Source organism: Magnolia sinica, chromosome 18 (assembly GCF_029962835.1).
Source record: "Magnolia sinica isolate HGM2019 chromosome 18, MsV1, whole genome shotgun sequence".
NCBI classification, from domain to species: Eukaryota; Viridiplantae; Streptophyta; class Magnoliopsida; order Magnoliales; family Magnoliaceae; genus Magnolia; species Magnolia sinica.
The window spans coordinates 32325314-32352561 of record NC_080590.1 but is presented as its reverse complement, the minus strand read 5'-3'; the positions used below and the strand labels follow the sequence as shown (position 1 = coordinate 32352561).

Genomic DNA, 27248 nt, shown 5'->3' with positions numbered 1-27248 from the left:
ATATATACGTTCTCACTAAGGTCTCCATTGAGAAACACTGTTTTCACGTCCATTTGATGTCGCTCTAATTCTATATGAGCCACAATAGCCATAATGATCCTAAATGAGTTTTTCTTGAACACAGGTGAGAAAGTCTCCTTAAAGTCAATGTCCTCATACTGACTGAAACTCTTGCAAGTAGTCTAACTTTATACCTTTTGATATTACCCTTAGATTCCCATTTGATTTTAAATACCCACTTACAACCAATCGACCTAATCCCTTTAAGCAATTCAACAAGGTCCCAGACGTTATTGTCCTTCTTGGATTTCAATTCATCATTCATGGCATCGAACTATTGATAAGAATTTGCACTTTGTTCGACTTGTGAAAAAGATACAGGATCTTTTTTAGTCCCAATGTCAAAATCATGCTCCTACAAATAAACGATGTAATTGTCTGAAATCGCAGATCTTCTTTCTCTATGTGATCGTCTTAAAGACTCATTATTCCGAATTGAGTTTTTTGCTTCCTCATCAATGGGTTGCATTTAAGGCTCTAAATGGTCATCCATAGGGATCTCAGGGTCCGCTGCTGGATGGGCAAACACACTACTCTAAATGATTGTGGTGAGAATCACAATCCGTTCTTCCTCAAACACGATGTTTCTTAAGTTCATGCTCCCACTATCTTCAGTATTCTTAATAAACTTAGCATTCGCAGTCTCAATGACTATCATGAAATAGGATGGACAATAGAATCTGAATCCTTTGGATCTTTCTGGGTATCCAATAAAGAAGCAACTAACAGTTCTTGGGTCAAGTTTTTTATTTATTTATTTATTTTATGCAGGTTAAACGAACAATAAATACACTATTTTGTGATTTTTGATGAAAATAGCCATAGTTTAACTAAAATCAACTAGAAACACTCATAATGTTGTTTAAACATAACATAAACAAAACTAAATCCTATAAGCTGATAAAATCTAAGAAAAACTAGTGTAGATGATCCATGATTAATGGCTCGAAGATGGGATCTAACGGTTTGCATTCCTCCATAAAGCAGCCCATGCGCATCTTCCCAGTGTGGGGTCTTCCAGATGCTTGCACATGCACATGGGGTCTTTAGCACAATCATGGGTACTCTCCTAACCACAAGGAAATCGGCGCGGCCCACCTCCTCTTCTGATATGTATGCAAAGGTGTACGTGTAGTGACGTCCTCATCAAGAAGTATATACGCGGAAAGGAACAAAATGTATGAACTAGGGTTCGCCTTAGGTACTAAGCAACTAGTAATGTAAGGTTCTTTTCATCATACTAGGAAAGAATCCTGTGATTTATGGTCCACCATGCTCCATTACATATAGAAATATAAACATATATTATAAGAATGCCATTATAATGCAATAAGCTTAGCACTGATTTATTGACCATACATCTCGCTTTAGTTGTTGGAATCTCGTCTTTGCCTTAGGTTAGTACTCGGCCAGGCCCAGCGCCTCATGCCTAAACGCCTAACATCATCAACAAACGGCTAACGAAAACGGCACTATGGCCATACAAAATCTCTCTGTTGGCTCACTACAGCCAATAGGAGTCACATCTTGTATGGATGTAATCATGCACAGCTTCCTTGCATACTAACGGTTCCTTATCATTCACATACTTATTTCTCCTAAGTGCGGAAGAAAGACAAAACCAAACATTAAAACATTTATTGATGAAAGAAGAAAACTTACATATTACTAGGCTATTCCCTTTGGCTACCCCTAAGGGAGCTTAGCCTTCCATGACCAAGAGAAAACTTGGCTTCTAAGGGCCTGTTTGGCCGGACAGATCCCATGGGATTAGGAGGGATGGGATGGATTTTAAGGTAATGATGGTGGTGTCAGTGAATTGGCTTAAGATCTATGGGATTGCTATATCCCGAGACAAGTTCATCAAGTCTGTTTGGCACGCTTGGCATATCCCGGGATTTTACCTTCCAATCCCTTTCAATCCCTCCAACCAAATACGCCCCAGGCACAGTTGAACGGGATTAAGAGGGATGGGATCACTTTTAAGGTAATGATGGTGATGTCAGTGGATTGGTTTAAGATCCATGGGTTTGCTATATCTCGGAACAAGTTCATCGGGTCTGTTTGGCTCGTTTGGCATATCCCGAGATTTTACCATCCCATCCCTCCTAATCCCTCTTAATCCGCCCGGCCAAACAGGCCCTAAGAGAGGGGAGTGCCAGATGCCTCTACAAACATAGAGAATGCCCTCCTCAGCGCATCACTACTCAGTAGATCGTAGTTTCTTTTAGTTTCAAAGCCCTTCATCCACACCACATTGCTAGAGCGTAAGGAAGATTGGTCAAAATTATTTTTAGTTTTATTTAACTCTCCATCCCTCACCAGCGCATCATTACTCTCAGCATGGATCATGGTTTCTTTTAGGTACTTTTGTCTACGCTATGCCACTAAAATGCAAGAAGAATATCTTGTATTTAGTTTCGTTATCATTGCTACTGGGAAGTACTCATCAAGTTGTATTTGTTGCGAACATCATTAATGCAATTTCAACTTTCTTATTTGATAAATCTTCTATCCCCTATTGCACTACTGTTGAACAACCATCGCTAATGCGGTTATTGAAAGTCTTTTCGATGAGAAGGCAAAAAGAACCTATAGAAGGATGAACCCTCCCATTCGTAGATCACTTGATCTCATACGATTGGTGGCTGAATAGAAGGCAAATCCTTAAGATTTTTGTTCTCATGGTCTTTCTTGACACATAGGGTCAAAAGACTTCGGTTCAAATCGAGCCGCTTTCGGCTTTGGTGCATTCGGAACACGCGCACGTATAACCGAACTTGATCCAAACAATGGAGTAAACATTTGTGAGATTGGGGCTGTTGATCTGGGTCTGGAGGGACATTGCATGAATATGCCATATTCCAGTAGGCAAGGGGATTGGACTGTAGCAGCCATTTTATCAGTGACTTGTAGAAGCAACAGTTACAGAAGTAGTCTACATTCAACCAACAAAGTTTTTAACAACTGGATGGTTAAAGAGTTGTTCAATTACAGTGACTTTTGCCTATAGCCCATCCATTCTGTGGCCCACCAGATCAACGTCCCCATCCTCACATATACTTCAGAATACTACCATTCATAAAAAATAACCACATTGCCTGCATAGCTTGCTTGTGATAAAAACAAAAGAAAAGAAAACACAACTTATTCAAAGAGCAACTCATAACCAGCATGAATTTTATCTTAGGGTGTGTTAGGCTGTGCTGGGGGCCTTGCACAAAACCTTAGGATCAAGCCTCCTAAAACAAACCAAAATTATGGGATAATAAAACAATGAAATAAATCAAAGCACAAACCACACCACACAAGAGATTTTTACGTGGAAAATCCTAAAAGAGGTAAAAACCATGGGACCTCGTCCAGATCAACAATCCATTATGAAGTAGAACATTACAACCTTCTTCACTCACGTGGGAGTAAATAAACAATAAGAGAATAAAAGAAAAATGGAGAGATCTCACCGATCACAAGGACGCAGAAGCCCTAAGATGTTGATTGCGTAGTAGATCACCTCCACGAGCATAACTTTCCTTTTATAAGCTTCCTCTCTCTCTTTCTCTCTCTCTCTCTCTCTCACACACACACCTTTGATAGCCCTAAACCCTTTAACAAACCCTTCCAAAGCTTTAGGAAACCCTCTTGCATTATTTAAAAAAGCCCTAGGCACCCCTATTTATAGTTTAGGAAACTCCCTTTCACACCCCTTGCGAAAGGGCCTCGGATTTTCGCAGTCTGCACAAGATCTGGACTCAAATCTGCGTAAGCTCGACTGGTTGAGCCGAGTCCTCGACCGATCGAGCACCTCCCTCGACTAGTCGAGCACCTTGGAGAAATTACATCAATTCGCTGGACTTTGAGTCAAGCCCCACTCGACTGGTCGAGCGCCACCCACGACCGGTCGAACAGCGCAGTGAACTACTCCGAATTTTCAACCCGCTGCACTATCTCTCCCCTGAACTGAGGAGGAAAACCCCATCAAATCTCTCCCTTTTCGACTTAGGAAAAATTCACCTTCTTCAAGCCAGCCTGGTTTCTACAAACCTCAAATTTGCCCTTGACCAAAGCCTTGGTCATCATGTCTGACCCATTATCATCCGTGTGGACCTTCTCAAGCTGTAACACCTTCTGTTCCAAAGTATCCTTGATCTAGTGATACCAAATCTCTATGTACTTCGACTTGGAGTGCTGACTTGGATTCTTGCTCAAGTGTATAACACTTTGACTATCGCAATAGACCACGTGCTGCTCCTGCTTCAGGCTAAGTTCTTGCAAGAACCTCTTCATATAAGGATTTCATCTCTTCTTGCATAGCTTTCAACCACTTCCCCTTATGCTCGTCAGCTAGGGCCTTAGAATAATCTTTTGGCTCTCCCCTATCAGTCAGCATAATGTACTCATATGGCGAGTACCTCTTAGATGACTGTCTGTCCCTAGATGACCTCCTCACCTGTGGCTCAACAGGTGGATCAAGTGGGGGCTGCTCTCCTGGTCCATCTTCTAAAGGAACTCCCTCGTCCTTTGCACCTTGCTGTACTCCCCCATCATCAGGCACCACGTGAGGAATAATCGGATCTATGTCCTCTAGCTCACTAGAACTAGGCTGGTTCTTCTCTTGCTTACCAATGTCTTCTATACACTGATCTTTAAAAAAAGCCACATCTCTGCCCTGACGAGCTTCTTCTCAGTCGGATCCCACAATTTGTAACCGAACTTTTCATCATCGTACCCCAAGAACACACACTACTTGATCTTCATATCGAGCTTGGATCTCTCGTCCTTTGGTACGTGAACGGATGCACTGCATCCAAACACCCTGAGATGATTGTACGATGGATCCTGTCCAGTCCATACCTTCTCAGGTACTTTTCCATTCAACGGGGCTGATGGAGACCTATTTATCAAATACACTGCAGTGTGCATTGCTTCTCCTCAAAACGTCTTGGGCAATTTCACATGGGATAACATGCATCTGATTCTCTTTACAATGGTGCGATTCATTCGCTCAGCTACACCATTATGCTGGGGGGTCTTAGGAACCGTCTGTTCAAGCCGTATACCCAGGGACTTACAATACTCATGAAAGTCGCCAATGTATTCACCACCATTGTCAGTGCGGATGCACTTCAATGATCTACCTGTCTCTCTCTCGACCATAGCATGAAACAATTTAAACACACCAAAGACTTCGTCCTTGAATTTCAAAGCATAAACCCAAACCCTCTTAGATACATCATCTATAAAAGTGACAAAATACAATGCCCCACCCAAGGTTTTTGTCCTTATAGGACCACAAACATCAGAATAAACCAAATCTAATGCATGCACTTTATTAACATGAGAAGCAGATTTAACAAATGAAACTCTATATTGTTTCCCTGATAAACAATCAATACAAGTTTTGAAAGGTATACCTGTCATGTCTAGAAGGAGCCGCTTCCTCGTTAGTACCTGAACACCCTTTTCACTCATGTGGCTTAGATGCCCGTGCCACATGTCAATAGCTGAATATTCCGCCGCGTTCAACCCACTCTTGCACACACTGACACTTGCTTTGTAAAGGGTGTAACACTTCTTTCCTTTGTTTGTGATCAACGAATCCTTGATGAGCTTCCAACGCCCACCAGTAAACTGGCTTTCATAGCTATCATCATCCAACCTTCCCGTCGACATCAAGTTGAGGCGAAGGTCTGGAATGTGCCTCACATCCTTGAGAATCAATGTGCAGCCCACATCGGTATTCACACAAATATCACCGACTCCTATGATCTTCGATACGCCAGAATTCTCCATCTTCACAGTCTCAAAGTCACCTGACTTGTAGCTTGTGAAGAAGTCCTTGCGTAGAGTCGTATGAAAAGAGGCTCCCGAGTCTATCACCCAGTCGGTGTCCTGACTCGTAGCCGTGAGATAAACATCATAATCTACTGAAAGAGTAACTACAACGTCACCATCTAAAGCGATCGCAGTGAAATCTGATTCATCTTCCTTTTCCTTTTCTTTCCTTTCTTGTCGTTCTTCTTACTATGACATTCATACTTGTAGTGGCCCTTCTTGCTATAATTCTAGCATTTAACATCCTTCCTGGTACTCGACTTGCCTCTTGATTTATCTCGGACCTTCTCGCCCTTCCTGTTCTTTCCTCTCCCCTGTTCCTGTGTTATAAGGGCCTTTAGCTAAGTAGATCCTTAAGACTTTCTCCTTGTCTCCTCATTGAAGAGACAGCTAGTAACCTGTTCCATGAAAATCTTTCCGTCTGGCGCGGAGTTACTTAGAGACACCACCAATGTCTCCCAACTGTCAGGTAATGAACTAAGCAATAGTAGAACCTACAATTCATCATACAGGACCATCTTCATAGCGGAGAGCTGGTTTACTATATTGCTGACCTCATTCATGTGCTCGGCCACAGAACCACCATATTTGAACTTGAGATTCACAAGTCGTCTTATTAGGAATATTTTATTGCCGGCTGTCTTCCTCTCAAACAGCATTTGTAATTTCAGCCATAGGCTAGCGGCGGAGGTATCTGTAGACACATGGTGGAATACGGAATCGTCCAACCATTGTTTAATAAACCCTACCACCTTCCGGTCCATCTTCTTTCAATCATCATCAGACATATCCTTGAATTTTGCTGATATGCCTAAAATTGGAGAATATAGGTCCTTGCAATAAAGCAAGTCCTCCATCTTAGCCTTCCATATGGTCCAGTTAGAACTATTGAGGCTGATAATCCTTGATGAGTCACCTTTTATAATTCAAAACCGATCCTACTCCGTTCAATGAACTTAGCTCTGATACCACTTTGTTAGGGGTCTTGCACAAAATCTTAGGATCTAGCCTCCCAAAACAAACCAGAATTATGGGATAATAAAGCAATGAAATAAATCAAAGCACAAACCACACCACACGAAATTTTTACGTGGAAAACCCTTAAAGAGGTAAAAATCACGGGACCTCGTCCAGATCAACAATTCACTATGAAGTAGAACGTTACAACCTTCTTCACTCATGCAGGAATGAATAAACAATAAGAGAATAAAAAAATGGAGAGATCTCACCGATCACGAGGACATAGAAACACACGAAATTTTTACGTGGAAAACCCTTAAAGAGGTAAAAATCACGGGACCTCGTCCAGATCAACAATTCACTATGAAGTAGAACGTTACAACCTTCTTGCAAAGCTTTAGGAAATCCTCTTGCATTATTTAGAAAAGCCCTAGGCACCCCTATTTATAGTTTAGGAAACTCTCTTTTGCACCCCTTACGAAAGGGCCTTAGATTTCCGCAGTTCGCACAAGATCTGGACTTAAATCTGCATAAGCTCAACTGGTCGAGCCGAGTCCTCGATCGGTCGAGCACCTCCCTCGACTAGTCGAGCACCTCGAAGAAATTATATCAATTGGTCGTTGGACTTTGAGTCGAGCCCCACTCGACCAGTCGAGCGCCACCTACGACCGGTCGAACAGCCCACTCAACCGGTCGAGCAGTGCGGTGAGCTATTCCAAATTTTCAATCCGCCGCACTGTCTTTCCCCTGAACTGAGGAGGAAAACCCCATCAGGCTGCACCAAATTTCATGAACTGTCATGAAATTTTGCACCAAGTTAGACCGGTTAATCATGACATTTCATTGTATTCGGTGCAAATAAATGCACCCTTAACAAAGATCGTGCACACAAGTCAAATTACAAGCTGAGACAGAGTTATCTAAAACAAAACAACTTAGGTCCTAAATGTGCAAAAGAGCATTACAACATTGTCCACATCGAAGCGTGGAAACGGAAACTGAACAGATTCTACTGCTATTTTGCTGGACCTTAGAAAGGGATAGTGAATTTGGGTGCTGGAGCAGGGAAGCATTTATTTCACAAGAGTAAAACATTGATAATGTGGCACAGTGTGAAGATGATACAAAGAGGAATTTGCATACATTGCATACAAGCAATTCAAATTAAACCGTCCAAACTATGGGTACCAGTCTAGATGTATCATGTACCAAAAATTATGCTTATTTGATTATCCAACTATTAGATTGGTGGACATTCATTGGACAGTTACAAATGGAAAGTATCCAATGGTCTTATTTCAATAAACAAGTGTCCATTAGGTTAGGGTTGTTGAACCAATCTAAATTTGGGATGGTAACTTAGTGACGGTGGGTTCTGCAATTTTGTCAGTTTAATATAAGTTAATATATGCCACATGTAACATTTCTCAATGCTTATCATGTTACTAAGCCCTTGGGCATCGAGTCAAGTCGGATAAGATTGGGTCCACCTCAGCTCGTTCCGAATTTTTCAAGTTACAGACCGGAACTCGATCCGATCCGGTACCGAGTCCTGGTCAGCTGACTCAATCTGGTCCGATGCCCTGTTGGCCTGACTTAAACCGAGTCTGACTCAGTCAGGAAAACGAGTCGGATTGGATTGGGTACGGTTCGGATCCGGTTAGGGTAGGGTTTAGGATTAAGGGTAGGATTTAGGATTAGGCTATAGTATGGTCTACCTGAAATTTGGATCTTCTTCTTCTTTTCGTTAATGAACTAAAATGATCTTAAAAAACGGATGGATGGCGTGGATATATAATAAATACATCAATGTGGGCCCACGGTAAGGACAACACCGTCTTGGATGAGACCTAGGCTGCACCTAATCCGCTCCCTTCTTTTCATTTCTTTTTAAAGAAAAAAAATCCGATGAGTCTTGCGTCATCCTTATCCGAATTCAAAAGAGAAACTTTGATACTCTGACGGTGTGTGTTGAATGATACACATGCACTTATAAATTACTTAGAAATTGTATTTTTCGCATACAAGTAAATCAAATTAAACATTCTAATTTAATGTAATCAAGTTTAGAATAAACCAAAATTATCCTTTTTTTGTTATACCACTATCAGATTTGTGGACATCTATTGGACGGTTTAAAATTTTTTCAACAGTATTATTTCAAGAAACAAGTGTCCAAGAATTAGAGTTTTGGAGGATGAAATCAATCTGATTTTTGGACGTAACACCGGTTTTGTTTGAGTAAGTGTATTCCACTTCCTACAGTTTAAAGTGCCTGCCTATTAAAACGCACACAGTTAGAGTATCAAATAACTCCCGATTTAGAAGCGGCTTATTTTGCCTGCCTTTATGCTCTTATCTAGTTATCTTAGATTGAGCCGTGCCGTGGACGGGTTAGGTTTTCGTTCGGTTAGAGACGGGTAGTAAAAAAGTTTTTTTTTTTTTTTTTTTTAAAAGAGAGAGTAAAAATACTCTTTATAGGACCCGACCGGATCGGATCGGTTTAGATTGACCATTGACCCGAACTCGACTCATTGTGCGGTTGGATCTGAGTGGGCCTACTCGATCCGACCCAATCCTAGCCTTTGGTTCGGGTTGGAGTGGATCCGACCGGTTCGATCGGGTTGGATCCGTCGGATTGGGTTGAATCCTGACCAGCTCTAATTATGTAGCAAGTGTCATATGCAATCAGTGTTTTAAATATCGACAATATTAGCCGATATATCTTGTATCCCACCTGTGCATACGAAACGTACAAGTAGTGCCAATATATCCTATGTATTCGATCTGGTGAGCAATTTTCAATTTTCAGTCCATTTTTTTGTTATAAATCACGTTAAATCAGTGTGAAATTATTACAACTCTATGATTCTTCCAGTTTTCAATGAAAAATCATAGATTTGGAGCTTCGATTTTGAGATTTGAGAGAGATAGGCTAAGTTGTGGAAAATTAGAAAAAAATCGAAATTTCTCAATTTCTTGCAAATTAGTTGCAATCTTTCTATCAAAAACACAAAATCAAATATGTATGTAACCTAATCTATTAATTCTTCTTTTTCTTTTGAATGTATTGCTTCTATTTTCATATATGTCTTCTTATGTTTATAAATTATATGAATAGACTTTGAATATACTTGCATAAGTTCAATTGGACAGTGCATGTATTAGGACCCCATACAAAGAAAACCCTTATTATGTGCAATTTTTTTTTTTTTAATGTATTGATTTCTAAGTATGTATTGATGTCTTTTTCAATAATTCTTGGAGTTTCATTGAAAAAATCGACCAATTTCCCAATGTTCTCATGTTTCCCAACAATAACAACGATACCTTACACGATGCAACCGATATATCCTATGCGATACTCGATATGTATCTATATCCCAAGGGTGAAATACATTACACGATAACGATATTTAAAACATTGTATGCAACCAGAGTATCAAATAACTCACCATTTCAAAATATTAGCAACGATGTTTTAAATGGCATGAAGCATATAGCCTAGTGTTCGGCCTTCTATAGCGTGTAGTGTGAGCCGCATGATGCTTAATGTTTTTTAATTAAAATAATAGAAAAATATGATAAAATTTTCAAAATGCATAATGCCCGGGACCTCTTGACTGCGAATTTGGAACATCAACCACATATTTCCATGTAAAATCTCTCTGTCTCCTTGCCTTTAGACATCTCTTAGTGTGACCTCCTTTTATTTATTTATTGAAACATCACAAATTCACAATATGGACCATAATTTGGATGGTCTGGATTGATCTACATGCTCTATCCATGATATGGACCACAATTTGGATGGTTCGAATTGATCTAATGTAGTGCCAAATGTGACACGGATGAGTCACCACCATTTTAAAATAGGTGTTTAACTAACATAGAAGAAACACTAAAAAAAGAAGGTTTTTGGTAGCGTACACTACCTGCGCGACATGCTACGCTCTGCTACATGTGCTATAGCTTATGCTACATGCCATGTAGCTTACGCTACTTGCATACGCTGTGTAGGTTTTAGCTACGCTACGTAGCTTACGTTGTACACTACACTACGAGTGCTACTGAAAACACTGATTAGCAACTTCAAAGCGGGAGTGGGAGCACAGGTTCAAAGTGTGAGTTCAAAATGGGAGTGGCACCTTGGTAAGAATCTTCCTGCAATGCAGCATCACATTTTTGTACAGAAATCTCATATTTTTGTCCAAGCCAGACAACGTCATAAACCCACATTCAATTGAAATAAGTTTAGCAGATCTAGCAGAGATTAACACTAATATGAATATCCATCTACTTGAAAATTTACAAACCTATGAAATCAGTATGATTTGTATCAGGCAATACAGCGTTTCAAATGAATTCCGGTTGGAATACGTATTCAACTAAACTGGAGGAAAATGAATTACAACTTAAGGAAAATAATCCAACAGCTAGAATGGTTCTGTAAATCTTACATCCAAAAGAATTATACTGGCGAAAAAAAAAAACGGCTGCAACATTTTGCTTTGATGTTGGAGCTCACAGAGGATGTCTTATCTTCAAAATCCCATCACCAAAACAATGAATTATACAAAGGGGATGGGAGAAGGTCGATCCTGCAATTGAAGTTATCTCACTTGGTGGGGCATTCCCATTGGAGGCACCAGAAAAGATGTTGCCAGGGGAAGCCAAGGAACAACCTTAATCCAAGGTGAAAAAGACGAGCAACTTTGTAAGGTTATCAAAAGTCAAAAGTGAGTGGGGACCCTAAAATCGATTCTAACAGGTAATCAAAAACATATGCCACTAAGAGAGAGGAAATCCGCAAGGGCATTGGGAAAATGAGTTAATCAGCACGTGGCAGTAAGAACACAAAGCCCGAGTTCTCACGAATGAGTGGTGGTGGGTCAATGTCAGCAATGTCAATCTTCTCCATTGACTTTGATATGTCATCAACCGAAAATGGTATGCTGCACCACAAGAGAATGTAAGTGAGCATTGACTAGAACTTCAATAAGCCTTAAAAGAATATGGACTGGACTACAGTCTTAATGGCATATTTCCAAGTCACCTACCAATCACTATATCTCTACACGTGGCACACATGTACATGATCCGGACTCTTCGTCAATTCCACACTACGGTGGATGGATCTTACCCGCAAGATAACTTCAATTGTTTAATCCAAGTGCAGATGGGAGGACTTTTTCCCATTAAATGTCGACCATTTGTTGGGATTTTTCCTAACAATTCATTTGTAATCCTCAATATCCTCCAACTGGTGGCAGGATTGTCAAGCCATTGTGATGATTGTCACACATCCCATCCACATAGAGCCCACCAGATAATCGTCTGGATCACCTAAATGTGTGTCATGTCTACAGAGTAAGAATGCTTGATAATTAGATTGGATATAACTGAGTAATATAATCTAATGGGTGAAAACATTTTTACCTCGAGTCATCATCCAACAGGAAAGAATTGCTCACGGCGTTGTTTGAGTCTTCAGTCATCAATACCCTCATGCTTGATATAACCTAGAAGGGATTCCATAGCACAAAGTAACCATGATCAGATGCTCTCATTCTACCATTGACTCAAATGATCATAAGCAGTTTAATAGTGAGAGCAATGATGATGATGATCCAAACCTAGTTTGAGAGTAATGGCATCCAATATAACTTACATCCGAGGACACACTATGTGTGCCGTACTTGTCATCCCAGTACATTGTACTGATCCGATACAGCTGTTGTATACTGAGCACCTGAGGATGGAGAAGTAAAGCTTGTTGAAATTCAAAGGAATTGTATGTAGAACAAAGAACCCAGGAACTCAAAGCATCACTTACAGGACAAAGGTCGTGGCTTATTTCATCCAACGTCTTCTTTGGCTTTTGATGTATGACCTGATCAGACAACAAACTATATCAATAAATTCTCGAATTGGGATCTTTCAGTCCTGCACCAGTGAGTTTGAGCATGGTTTCTCTCCACCTCTAATCATGCTTTAGCTAGCATTTAGATTTAGGTTGTTTGTTGTGACGAAAATACAAGCATCGGTAGTTGGGTAGTACCGTAATTGATGTTATCAGACATCCTGATTTCTTGTTGTGGAAGAAATTATGGGGATCTGATGCATCGGGTGTATATAGTGAGGATACCCAGTCCATACAACAAGGGTCCACAATTTGGTATCTATTATGCTCTGCCGTGGATAGGGGATCCCTGTCCAATCTGTTGTTGTGTTTTTTTTTTTTCTTCATCTTTCTTTAGGCTAGACTGAAGGTTTAGGATCTTATTGTGGCATCCCCTGTCCATATCAAGGCCCATCAGATCAATGGTCTAAGAGAACTGAACCATGGGCCCCACTTGTATGGAGTAGCACATCAAGTCACTGAACGTCCTGTTGCGTTAGGATCCTATAGTTCCTATATTACGAACACTATCAACTGAATCAGATGGAAAATGACAGGTGGATTTCATTGCTTTTTCTTTCCCAACTCTTGCTTGTTTAAGCTAACAAATTCAATAACCTGTGTTAGAAGAAGTGAAGGATAATTACCAGGAATCCTATAGCCTGTCTGATATGCTTGAGCTCATCCCAAGCTGACCCCGCATACTGCATTTTTGTTTGTTTGTTTATTCAGGGATTTTAAATAGAGGAACCATTCATAATTGGGACAGCCAAAATAGTAATAATAATAATAATAATAATATTAAAGCACCTCATCCGTTGCATTATAGCACCAATGTTCTAGTTCAGCCAATCCTGATTTGACGTATTCACCATTACTAAACGAGCAACACTCTCGCCTCAATAGAAGACTGAAAAGAAAGAAACATGGCTGTAAGCAACAACATTGAGTACTTTGCACAACACCTCATTCCTTTCTAACAAAAACAAAAGTGTATCCCCATACCTGTTGAATAGCTGTACATTGATGAAGGAAAATATCTGTGTGAAAATCTTACGAACCAAAAATGGGGGCACCTGAGAAGAGAATACATAAAAAGGGTCGTAAATGGGGTGTCCATGGATGTAGTAACTTTTGTGTTTGGATGACACCTTCTGGAATCATTTTCCTGAAGTGCACCGCAAGAGCATACATTTGAGAGGAAGCACATGTGCCAGCGTAACACATGCACGACATTTGGGCCATGTAATGAGCAGGTCCTAAGATGTGAACATGCTCTCTCCTGAAATATTGGCCACGAACCATTGTGTTTTTTTCTGTTGGAGTACATTTGCAGTAGGCATGTGGAGTAGAGAGCAGTTTTTCTGGAATGGACAGTCGCATTCCACCGAACCACATGGACACTAGCAATTTACTCAATTTTTATGAAAACCCACGTCCAGTGAAAACTTGTCTCAAGTGACAGCTGCAGCCAAACAGTGGAAATCTCTCACTATCCTTATTCTGGGCATCTCCCAAAAATGCCACCATTTGCATTTTGGGTACATCCAAACGGCCCTAAAACAATGATCTCAACCATGCTTTCAACTCCGAAAATCAGACAACAGGTGAAGAAATGAGAAAACCCAACGAAGATTTCACTCACATAATTTGCTTTCAATGTATCCAAGAAAAGTCCTAGGCTCTTCACGATCCCTTGCCAGTGAGCAATCAGTGCTTGTTGAGCTGCGGCATTTGCAACTGAACGAGAACCCTTCACCAAACTTGCTCTAGATGTTCTCGGTGCCTACATGTTTAGTCCCATACGCCGAAATTATTCCAAACAGATCACTAAACTGGAGGCAATATTATGAATCCAACCAAGCTGACATAACATGGACTTCACTATCATTTGATTATTTTCCCATTCTTTTCTGGGAAAAAAAAAAACGATATGAAAAGTAAAAGCAAATCTAAGTGTATGAAGTAAAGGAATAGGAATACCTGGATACACAACCCAAGCAAAGGAGAAATCTCTTTCTTGAGATTGTCCCGGATCATTCCATATATCTTTTCTACATATGCAGTTAGCTGTTGTTTAAACAGTAAAGCAGGGTATTTGGCTTCAACTTGGAGCAAGGTATCCATTCCACCAACCAATCCACCATTCATGAAAGAAAGGTCGACACCTTGAGGGGCTCCACGGAAACTCTAAAAACCATTATATAGCCAGTTGAGAACTGATAATTCATCAAAACCATAAAATTTGATTTAAGAAACATACTGACTACAAAAAACTGCAAAGAAAAAATGTTTCTTACTTGAGTCATCCTCCCAAATAGTGTTGCTGATGATGATCGACGGCGTTGTGGAGCCATGCCAGCTGCCCCGCTTGCTTTTAGTGTGCGTTGGAGTAGCAACAGCAAAGTGGATGCATTCGACAGCCAATAGGCTAAGATGTCATTGTTCTCCTGGGTCTTCAAGTTATGGGGATTAAAGTTCAGAATGGTGTGCTGCATATAAAAATACCATGAGATCATAGTGCAGAATATCACAGTTCAAACCTCGATAGCATGACCAATCGTCTGAATAATCCGGTCAAAGACACTGGTGCGCTCTACTTCAAATGATCTCCATTGGAGAAGGCACTTGTAAATAACACAAGCAGCAATCGGTCTCTTGCCTGAGAAGCCGAGGTGTTGTGAAATACACCTAATTAGTAAGTCTTGATTCTCCTGAAAGTAGAAACCAGCAGCAAATCAATCAGGAGCTCTTTAAGTCAGTTGCATGAAGCAAGCTTTTAGAATGAAATAAAATGAAATATAACCAATGGTAAGCTCAGTCAAGTTAAGGTGACCTGAAATGAATACCTGCTGTTTCTCATTGAGTGATTTCTGTGGTTTCTCCTCTACTTCAGAAAGTTCTCTTGGTGTCATTGCAGCACTTTGTGAATCCTACGACATTTTCACAGATGGTCAGCATATGAAAGTGAAAGAACAATTCCTCGAAGAATATACACATGTAATCAGGTGGAAAAAAAGTATCCACTTACTGCTGCCATCTTTGTATCGACACTAATAACATGACCGCTCTGACTCTGACAATGAATAGACACAAGATCTGTGTAAAACATTGGTAAGGTGAAATTTTGTTAATCAGAGATCATCAGGAAGATCTGATAGACTCACATGAATGTTCGATTTAGAGCGTCCCGAGAGAAACTTGGGATTGGGTGCCATGGATAGAGACTGCTGGCGAATGACTTGATTTTCTGACTCTAAGTTCGTAAGCTTCTCTTCAAGCCTGGTTGCGAAGCATAAATATCCCATCAACTAAACTAGATGAAATAGAGAAGCATGGCACTTACCACTTGCAAATGTAAAGATCTGTAAATTGTCAACAATGGATAACAAGATGGTCTGATTGAGTCTAAGACATCAACAAACTTAATTTTAAATGGATATGTGTGTCAGTATGAGAGACGACAGATATGCCAGTCATAGTAGATCTGGGAACCTAACATAATGACATGTTGATATTTCATAATATTCATAATATGTATATGAAATAAATTAACACTAAATCACACCAATCCTCTTTGATAGCAGCGCATTTTCATTCTACGCTTGGTAAAACAACTTTGTACTATTGAATAATAAAAGTAGAACAAAGAGGTTGCCACTATAAATCAGGGTTGATATTGATAACAATTCCCCAAATAATATAACAAATGTAAAAGTATGCCACGGACTAAAAGTAATTAAATATACAATAGTACCTTTAAGAATCTCTTTGAGGGGGAAGACTTATTCATCAACAGGAAGAAATCAGTCTCGCAGAATTGATAACTGATACTCCCAGTCTCACAAAGATCTACATAAATTTTCATCCTAGGACAATGGATATCACTATCCTATAGAGGGATGATGCTTGGGAAAAGTTCAAGGAAAGAGTAGTTTGTTGGACATGCGTGTTGACAAGTGTCAACGGGGGGCGGGCAACCCCTAGTGGGGCCCCACCAACACCTTCCAGCAGGTGGGGCACCCCTGCCCCATCGCCTCTCTCCACCGCCCTACCCAACTGCCCCCCTCCCTTCGCTTATGGATACGCAGTAGAGAGAGAGAGAGAGAGAGAGAGAGAGAGAGAGAGAGAGAGAGAGAGAGAGAGAGAGAGAGAGAGAGAGAGAGAGAGAGAGAGGGAGTAGCAATGAAGAGAAGGAGAGAATAGGAGGGCCCACTCTCTTGCTTGCTCGAGGTCAATACACCATCATCGCCACTAGATCAGGTAAGTGAATTGGCTCGTCTTTCCTTTTTGTGGTTGATTTGAGTGGGCTACTGATTTTCGTGTTTCAGCTCCCCAATTCCATCGTGTAATCGCATTGCTCTATCTGTAATAATAATAACTTAATGCAATATGTTGTGCTTTTCGCATGTGCCCAACAGTGGTGTCAGAGCGATGATTGGCACAATTCTGATGAGAGGAAATGGTAAAATATTTCAATTGCCCCCACACAAACAGTATATGGGAATACGCACTGGGCAATGTATTTACAGCTATTGTAACATGTGTGTGCCAATGAGTGAAACTAGCCCACAACGACGTAACACTTGTACATCATCAAATGCATAAATTTATTGTGCGCTACATGCATTCCTAGATGTGATTTATAATGTTAATAGTTTATTGTTGGTGTCACCTGGCTATTGCCATGGAAGGATTCAGTTACCGTCCTTTCGGCTTCACTTGCTTTTGCTACACCCAATCAGGTAAGAACTTTTGGGTTAGATTGATGATGACCACACGATTCTTGTGTTAATTTGTTTGAGTGATGCCAATTTTGGACCATAGATGATGATTGCACATGAAAAAATTAATATGTATTGGATGTTTTTCCCGATTCGCTAATGTAGGATCATCTCTCACCTAATGTAGTGACAAGAAATGATGTTTAAATCAGTTGTGGCCAACATTTTGAAAGGAGAGAAATTGGATGTTTTCCCTGATTGACAAATATAGGATCCTCTCTCGCCTGATATAGTCAAAAGCAACGAAGTCTAAATTGATTGTGGCCAATATTTTGCAAAGAGAGAAATTTGATGAGAACAACTTTAATGACTGGCGGTGGCCTGTTAGGATTTTACTAGATGAAGAAATGTGTTGTATATACTGACAACTGTTAGGAGAAACCAGAGATTAAAAATTGAGGATGTTCTGATAGATATTTTGAAGCTTGCTCAAAAGAAATACAAAAAATGGAAGAAAAATAACAGAATTGCTAGGAGTATCCTGCTTAACTCCATGTGCAAAGAGTTGTTCCCTTCGTAAAAAATTTATGATACTACTAGAGAAATATGGGATGCCCTGATTGAGTCATATGTTAAATATCAAATGCCAAGATCAAAATAATGAAAATGGAATTCGATGCGTACAAAATGTCAGTTAGATGCACTAAAGGCCATATTAGAAAGATGAAACAGATGATGACAAAATTTCAAAATGAAGGCTGCCTTCACTGAAAATCAGAAAATTATAGCAATATTTTGATCCTTTCCGGATTCTTGGTCCCACATCAAGGACATTCTAAATCACAATGAAGCAATTAGGACTTTTAAAGATTTAGCCCATTATTTAAAAACATGAAGTCGAATTCAGAGTTGTTCAGTCTGGAAGTAGTATAGTCTTTGCTGTTAAAAGTCAAAATAAAGATATTTGGTCAAGGAAAAGGTTTAGGAAATCAGGTAGATAGAGTGCTCCCAATAGTCAATCTAATCCACCCAATCGTCCACCCATTCCTTCTTGTTTCTGTCCATGCCCACCTCGCCACCAACAATGACTACCGACACCAATCATATTCCCACCTCAAAGCCCAACGACATGTATATCGACCTTATGTAGCGAAGGAAAGATAATAAGAAGAACACCAAAGGACATGACGATGGTTCATGCTGTGTATAGAAGGTGATGCCATTAGGTTAGGACTTGTCCTGAACGTAAAATGGTAAACTTTCCACCACCCATCAGTTGTATTTGCACAGAGGTATTGATAGTCGATATAAATTTTAACTAATAGATTATGGATTCAGGGGCAACAAGGCATGTAACAAAGGATAAAGAAGATTTTGCGGACTTTCGGACTATCCCACTCAAAAGCCACAAGCTATATATGGGAAACAATACATTGAAGGACGTGATTAGCGTTGGCACATATTGCCCCAAGTCTAAAATAGGGCTTCTTTGTTACTTAAAGACACTCCTTTTTGCTGATAGGATGAGAAAAATGTAGTATCTATCACGTGTTTGGTTTGAGAAAATTTTAATATAAGATTTTGTAAAAGACAAAATTTCATTATAAAAAAAACAATGTAATACTTGCTAGGGGAAAATTGTCTAGAGATTTATTTAAGCTAGATGTTGTAAATAACTTTTCATCAACATTAAACAATTAATCTTTTGTTGGTATGTCCGATGCTAATGTTGTATATGAATCTATTAAATAACATAACAAATTGGGATATATTGGAAAAGATAGAATGATGAGGCCAATGCGAGATAGATTATTGGGAACATTGACAATAGTAGATTTCTCCTTTTTCAAATATTGTGTGTCAGGAAAAGTGCCTAGAAAACCATTCTCTAAGGTAACTAAAGAATTATTGCAGATTATAAACAGTGATATATCTTCAAAACATATTATGAAAATGAATGCATTACTCATCAGTAAACCATGTCGTACACTCCTAAGAAAAATGGTGTAGCCGAAAGGAGAAATAGAACTTTGCTAGATATTCTCAGGTTTATGATGGCTCATGCAAATCTACCAACTACCTTTTGGGGAGATGCATTACTTACAAATACTTATGTATTAAATAGAGTTCCTTCAAAATCGGTTCCCAAAATGCTTTTTGAGTTGTGGACTGGTAAGAGACCGTCATTAGGTAATTTACATTTATGGGGATCATTGGGTCATGTTTTATATCCCGCTCCAAACAAAAGCAAGTTAGGTAAAAGAGCAATTGAGTGCACATTCATTCACTATCCCATCTATTTGAAAGGGCATCTGTCAGTATATAAAGACCATGGAAGATGGATTAAATTGAATCCTGAGATGTGACACTTGTAGAAGACAAATATTGCAGTAGAAAGAAGCTCATAATAGAAATAAAACTTTATGAGATGCCGGATGTAGTTCACAAAAGTGGGTGATAGCTTAAAAACTGATCATTGGGGCATTTTCATGACTCATGAACACAGTGGGAGCATGTCAACTAGTGTTCCTGAGTTGCAATGAAGTTTGCGAGGTAAAATTACTAAAAGACATTTTGAAATAGAAGGAAGATGTATCGTAGTGAATATGAACATGATTCGTATCAAGACAAGCTAGCACCCTAAATTCTAAAGATTGGATTCTTGTGATGAATGAAGAAATTGATTCGATGAAAAGATCATGTTTGGAAGCTACTTGATCTTCCAATAGGCTGCAAAGCAATTACAAATAAGTGGGTGTTCAAGATCAAAAGAGGCAGATGTTTCGATTGATAAATATAAGGATTGATTAGTAGCAAAAGTTTCACAAGTGGAACGTGTTGATTATAAAGAAACTCTCCTTGGTGGCTAACTTTACGTCGATTCGCATGAATTTTCTCATTATAGCATACCTAGATTTAAAGTTATATTAGATGGATGAGAAGACTGCTTTCTTGAATGGAGATTTATAAGAAGGTATTTATAGGGAACAACCTGTGGATATATTGAGAAATGTCGGACAAATAAAGTCTTTAAGCTCTTGAAGTCTATCTACGGGCCGAAACAATCCCCGAGGCGGTGGTACATGACATTCCACGAAGCTGTTACTTCTTTTGGATTTCGTATGTGTGAAGAAGATCATTGTGCATATGTGAAGAGATCTTGAAGGTTTATCATTATATGTTGATGATATTTATTAACTTGCAATGATTTGGGAATGCTACTCTCAACTAAGGGAATGACTATCTTCGAATTTGGAAATGAATAACCTTGGTAAGGCAAACTTTATACTAGGGTTCGGGAGTGAAAATCACAAGAGATCTCTCAAAGAAGCTTTCGGTTTGTCGTAGGCATCTTATATTGATAAGATCGTAGAACGATTCAAAATGCACAACTCCAAGCCAATCGAAACTCTTATCGATAAATACTCTAAATTGAATAGAAATGTGTCCCAAATTTGATATCGAGAAGCAGTCTATGCCATCCGTACCTAATGCCAATGCAATAGGCAGCCTTATGTATGCCATGCTTGGTATCAAACCAGAAATATGTTATCTTGTAGGTCTTGTAAGCTGATGTCAAAGTAACCAAGGACAAGCACATCAGTAGGTAGTGAAAAGGATTTTCCATTGTCTTCGAGGAACAAAGAACAAAATCTTGTGTAATCCATGCATTGAGTAAAGGGTGAAGCCTCATTCTTATGCATCCTGGGGAGATGATCAAGATGAAAGTAAGTCTCATTAAGGTTATTTGTTTATGCTTAATTGAGGAGCCATTTCGTGGTGCAATAAGAAAAAATCTTTGACTGCACTTTCTGCTATGGAAGCTAAATATATTGCATGTTCTGATCCAAGAAGGTATGTTGATTATGAGATTTTTTTAAAGCTTTAGGTGTTCCTGCTACTAAAGGTCCTTTCACGATAGAGATGGACAACACATCGACTTTCGACCTCAAGGAGGATCCAAAACACCGTAAGAAATCCAAAGCATATTGAGATTAAATACACTACGTCAAACATCAAGTAAGAGATGGGCAAGTTGTATTTGAATATATTCCTACTAGAGAAATGTTAGTTGATCCTATGACAAAACCAATCTCTAGAGATATATTTAAAACACATGTCAGATAAATGGGATTCAAGAAAGCTTGATACAATTTTATGTGAGTTTTTTAGTTGTATTCCCCATTGATTATTATGGTAGACTGATGCAGGACATGAAATTTAAGTATGAGATGCAAGAATTCAGGCTTAGATCATACCAATTCAGAAACAGTTACACAAATTCCATATCCCGCATGACAATCCAAATCATTCAATTAAAAAGGGGAATCCATGCGGGTCCAGGCCGATACAGGCTAGGACTGGACCAATAAAAATTATAAACCAAATGATATTAAAGGGAAATAAAAATCGACCACACATGTATAAAAATCAGTCCCTAATCCAAGGGATTCCCCAATTTCAATTCAAGGAACCCTAGGGTGAAAAAAAGGGGCAAATAAATTAGGGCTAATACAAACTAAGGCTAGGGTTTAGGAAATATGAATGAAAAGAGAAAAACCAGAGGAAAACCAGACTCGGAAAAAGCTCCTGCGTGCAGATGGTGACCCAGGGCTGACGCACATGTGCAGGTGGGCTAGTCGCACGTGTGATGGAAGTCTGCCTCCCCAAAGTGACACCTCGACCTTGGTCGGCCAGGGGAGACCTCCAATCTTTCCAAGTTTGATGACGATCTGACGTAAGGTCGAGGCGTAGTGCTCCGCTGAAGTGTCAGCCCTCCTATAGGTCCAGATTTTGGAAACTGGATGTAGGGGGATGAATAGCTGCAAAAGCTGAAAAATTCAAAGCAATAATGATGATAGAAGATGAGATATATGGATGGAAGAGGGTAGGGGCGAATGGGGATAAATGTGGCTTCGCACCATGATAGTTAGCCCTTCGAAGAAGCGAGGGCTTCGCACCCACTTTTGAATTCTTCCACAACTCACGAAGAGAGTAGAAAAATAAAGTAAGAATTTTTATTAAACTTGAATGAATGAAAAGAACTACAAGGGGTGCCTATTTATAGGGAAAACCCTATGCCCCAAAAACTCGAACCATGTGCGCAACCTATTATTTGGCGATGAAGTAAACTAAAATAAAAACTAAACAAAGAAATCTAAAGCATTCACAATGTTCTAAATAATAACAATAAGCAAAACCTAAAATATGAAATCAATCCAACAAGTGGGCCACGATCGATCCCATGATGGGTTTTTCTTGACTATCGGGCCCACTTTTTTTTGAACTAAAACTTGTCTTTTAGCTAGGAGACCCTCCCTGGACGTTGTCATCTAGCCAGATCGATGGTGCGTTCCTCCTTCTGCGTACGTACGTGCGAAGGGGCGGTGGTGTGCGTGCGCGTGTAGGCGGCGTGCGGGCGTGCGTGTGCACGATGTCCTCATTATAGAGATCTCATTGTGTAGTATTTGAGACTTGCATAAGTATGTTTGGATAGAGTCGATGTACTCCTGAGAGTGGGTGATGTAAATTATTGATATTTTGTACTCAAAATTTATTTTATAAAATGAATTTTTTAAATACCTCTCACATTTATTCAAGTACAATCAAATTTTCTAGACCTTGAGATCAGTAGTGGTTGACCATGTACTCTATGTTGGTCCTTTATTTATTTTTTCACTGGCAAGCCAGTCTTTCCCCACTCGCACGGGAATTGATCACCCCTAACATGCCTATAGAACACATATTTGGGATGAGGAAGCATGGTGAGGTGCAAGTGCAACAACCTTCTGTAGAGATACAAAAGATGATAAAGTGTGAGTTAAGGCACAACTGCCTCCAATCACAACTATCTATCTATATGTGTGTGTGTGTGTGTGTGTGTGTGTGTGTGTGTGTGTGTTATTGGATCCCTAACGTGTTAGGCTTGTTCAAATGTATTTTTGCATTTGTTAGTGTGTTGGGGCACAAAAAATGCATGAGTCAATAGGAGTTTGGTTTGTTGCGTATTACGGATCCAAGATAGGTAGCCCTGCCCATTTCGAAGCCCTCTCTTTATCTTCCTAGATCTCCCATTACGCAGCATTCTCCTATTTGTGTGGCCCTCTCTTTATCATCCCTCTCTTTAGAAAATCTGTTGCGTGTGAATAGTATTGCGCGGTGAATAGTGTTGCGCGATAAAGTGTTGCGCAGTGAATAGTGTTGCGCGAGAATAATGCTATTGCACGGGATGGGGCCCGTTTCACATAATTTGAGGTCTCACACGTGTGAAAGCCTATAAATACCCCCTCCCCCTCTCATTTGCATCATCAGAAGTTCCAGAGAGAGGAGCAGGTACTGGGAATAGTGTTGCGTGGTGAATAGTGTTGCACGGACCCCCACAACAGAGATGTGTTGTGCGCACTCGCACAATAGGGTACACTGCATACGAGCGTAGCAAGTGTCCCCACAACTCTCTTCTTTGCAGTTTTGTGGATTCTTTTACGGTCCTACCTCCAATATATATATATATATATATATATATATATATTCAGTGAATGTCGGCTTGGAGCAAGGATCTTGGACTCGCACAACCCTTTTGTCGCCTCGACGGATGCAAAACACACCGAAATGCTGGCAAAATTGCCATTAGATTACTTCTTTTTCATGTCATTGTGTTGATTCATTGTACTTTGTTTCAGAATCAAGGGAAACACGAGGATATAAATGAACCTAAAATTAATGAAATCTATAATGATGAAGGTTCTTCTATTTTCTTCGTTATTATTGAATGATAATTCCCCTATCAAACCACATTTCGTTTCTTGTTGAAACATAGTGCTTATTAGCTTGTGCCACCACACTAGATTGCTTTAAGTTACTGGGGATGGGACTTTGGGAGTTGAATGACATTCACAGTGGTAGCGGGATTAGGAGTTGTTGGGTGGAACCTCTATTAAATAAGGTTAGGAGTTGTTAAGCAAGTACTCTAAGCTCTTTAGGCCGGACCTCTATATCTTGATGATATTATGGCCTGTATAGAGCCAGCCTAGGAGTTGTTGAGCTAGCACTCATGTGCTTTAGGCGGAACCTCTATTTGATGAGGTTAGGAGTTGCTGGGACAGTACTCACACACTTTAGGTGGGACCTACGCATTGTAGGCTTGACATATGCCTACTTTGTGGCATGGGTGAGTAACTACATATTTAGAGCGTTGAGTTGGACTTCGCTCTAGGACTAATTTACTTACTAATGCCTGATTCGATCTGACTAATGCATTGTGCGAGATAGTTGGTCTCGTAGGTGACTCTTGTGCCCTCATCTACCCACCTTTACATATAGGAGGATGAGATTGAGTGTTGATACTTTAACGTACAATACGATTGTCATGATTGATTCAACCAGGGATGTACTGCTAAGAAAGTAACTTAGTTGATTCTAAATTGTGTAGTTGCATAAGAAAGACTCCTTGGTAGCAACACCAAGTTCTTAAGACCATGATTACACACTTTGAAACTTACCCTCTGTGGCATTATCGATTTTTGTGGGATGACAATTTGCAAATTGTTTTCATAAAATTATATATATATATATATATATATATATATAATTTATTTAAAAGAAAAACTTTGGAGAACATTTGTAAAAGGATTTATACTTTGAACTCGATAAGAGGATAAGTACATATGTTGGCAGAGTGATCCTAGATCGATGGTTGTCTTCATTTGGTGTGGTCATGTAGGTTTAGGGAAGGCCTTGGACAGCTTGGGAGGTTGTGCGGTCCCACTTCCTTGATTCTTACTCATATTTGATCTTTATCAATCTTGTCAAACCAGGTCCTATAGTAGTATGTTCCCCACTACATGGTTGAGTGGGAGATGTTAGACATGTGTTAGCAGGGGGCAATCCCTAGAGAGGCCCACCGACACCGCCAACAGGTGGGTCACACTTGCCCCACCGCCCTCCCCAACTACCTCTTCCTTCTCTTATTTAAGGAGAGGGTGAGGGGGTGTTAGGGTGATTGATGCAGGACATAAAAATTAAATATAATATGCAAGATTTCAAGCTTTAGATCATACTAATTTAGAAACAATCACAAAAATTCTACATCCCACATAAAGTCAAACATTCAACAAGGGGAATTTACGAAGGTCCAAGCCTACACATGTTAGGGCTGGATCAATTAAAAATTATAAACCAAACAATGCTCAAAGGAGAGTAGATTTATCCACACATGCAAAGGATTATTTCCCAATCCAAGGGATTCACATGTTTCAAATCGGCAAAGCCTAGGGTTTGCAAAAGTGGAATAGAACTTAGGATTTAGGATTATCTAGGGTTAGGGTTAGGGAAACAAGGTGAGAGAGGAGTGAAATAGAGGAGAGAGACAAACCCAAGGTGATCCACACGTGTGGATAGCGGCTAGGCCCAACGCAAGTGTGTGGGATCCTGGCCGCACGTGTGTGGGGCCCATGAATCTAAAATCGGCCAATTGCGTCTGGTCGGCCAGGGGAGGTCCACCTTCACCCCAAGTTTCGGGCTGATCGGATGTCCGGTTTATGTATGGTGCTCTGCCAAAGTTTCAACCCTTCTGCAGGGCCTGATTCTGCAAATTTGCTGTAGAGGAAGGATTAACTGCAAAAAGGGATGGATTTGGAGATGGGATGGCTGTGGGAGATGATGAAGATTGAGGGAAGGAGGTGGGGGCGATTTGGGATGGATGTGGCTTCGCACCACGGTAGTTAGCCCTTCGAAAAATGGAGGGTTTCGCACCTAATTAGATTTCCACAACTAAGAGAATTAGAGAAGCATGAAAACGCAGAATTTTATTAATAATCTTCAATTTTAAAAAAAAAACCTACAGGGGGTTGCCTACTTATAAGAAAACCCTATACCCTAAAAGCCGCACCATGTGCGCACACTATTACTTAGAGACGAAGTAACAAAAATAATAACTAATTAAAGTGATCTAAATCGTTCATGATGTTCCTAATAACAATAATAAGCAAAACTCAAAGTCCTAGATTATCTAGGTAGTGGGCCACGATCATGAGATCCAATGATGGGATCCACATAATGATCAGGTCCACTCCAAGGAACCAAAACACAGTCTTCTAACTAGGAGACCCTCCATGGATGTCGTCATCGATCCAGATCGATGGTGGGGCCTGCTTAAATGGACGGCGTGGATCATCATACCACATTAATGGTGGGCCATCAAACTAAGGAAAAAGAGAGGGAGAGAGGGAGAGAGAGAGAGGGAGAGAGAGAGAGAGAGAGAGAGAGAGAGAGAGAATGGTCTCATCTTTCCTTTGTGTGGTTGATTTGAGTGGACAATCGATTTTCATGTTTCAGCTCCCCAATCAGTCATGTAATCACGTTGCTCGATCCATAATAATAATAAAAGTAATGCACCGTGCTTTTCTGCCTCTGCCCAATAGAGTCTAGTTCGATCTTAATGCTGGTTCAACTTATTGTGTGTGCATGCACCCGAGGAGTATTATACTTGTTATAATGGACAAAATCTTGTGGTGTCTACAATGAATAATATTGTAACAAATCTCATAATACATGAGATTAGAACGACAACTTATACTTACCCAAAGTGAGCTATAATAGTTTTATAGGAGTCTTTGTCAACAAGAGAGAGAAAGAAGCCATTCATCTAATTTTCTCTCTCTAATCTCTTTATATTCTCTTCCTTTAAAAATATATTTTCATCGGCGTGAGAATTCCATTCTCACTTTTGATGTTATCAGAGCAGGTTGATATCTTGTTCATTCTTTCAA

At 39.9% G+C, this 27248-nt stretch overlaps 1 protein-coding gene across 1 annotated transcript in view; it reads right to left on the bottom strand.

Annotated features, from left to right (window-relative positions):
* Positions 1-11342: 11342 nt before the first annotated feature.
* Positions 11343-27248, bottom strand: part of LOC131233331 (myosin-11) — a 35861-nt gene continuing 19955 nt past the window's right edge. Inside the window, exons 26-39 of the mRNA XM_058230006.1 lie at positions 15925-16039; positions 15789-15833; positions 15607-15690; positions 15301-15471; positions 15058-15213; positions 14741-14947; positions 14403-14543; positions 13763-13833; positions 13568-13667; positions 13405-13461; positions 12692-12748; positions 12527-12607; positions 12295-12377; positions 11343-11810 (exon numbers count right to left, since the gene is read on the bottom strand). Of these exons, the coding sequence (XP_058085989.1) occupies positions 11687-11810; positions 12295-12377; positions 12527-12607; positions 12692-12748; positions 13405-13461; positions 13568-13667; positions 13763-13833; positions 14403-14543; positions 14741-14947; positions 15058-15213; positions 15301-15471; positions 15607-15690; positions 15789-15833; positions 15925-16039 (1492 nt within the window). The 3' untranslated portion in view covers positions 11343-11686. The remainder of the gene's footprint in view (positions 11811-12294; positions 12378-12526; positions 12608-12691; positions 12749-13404; positions 13462-13567; positions 13668-13762; positions 13834-14402; positions 14544-14740; positions 14948-15057; positions 15214-15300; positions 15472-15606; positions 15691-15788; positions 15834-15924; positions 16040-27248) is intronic.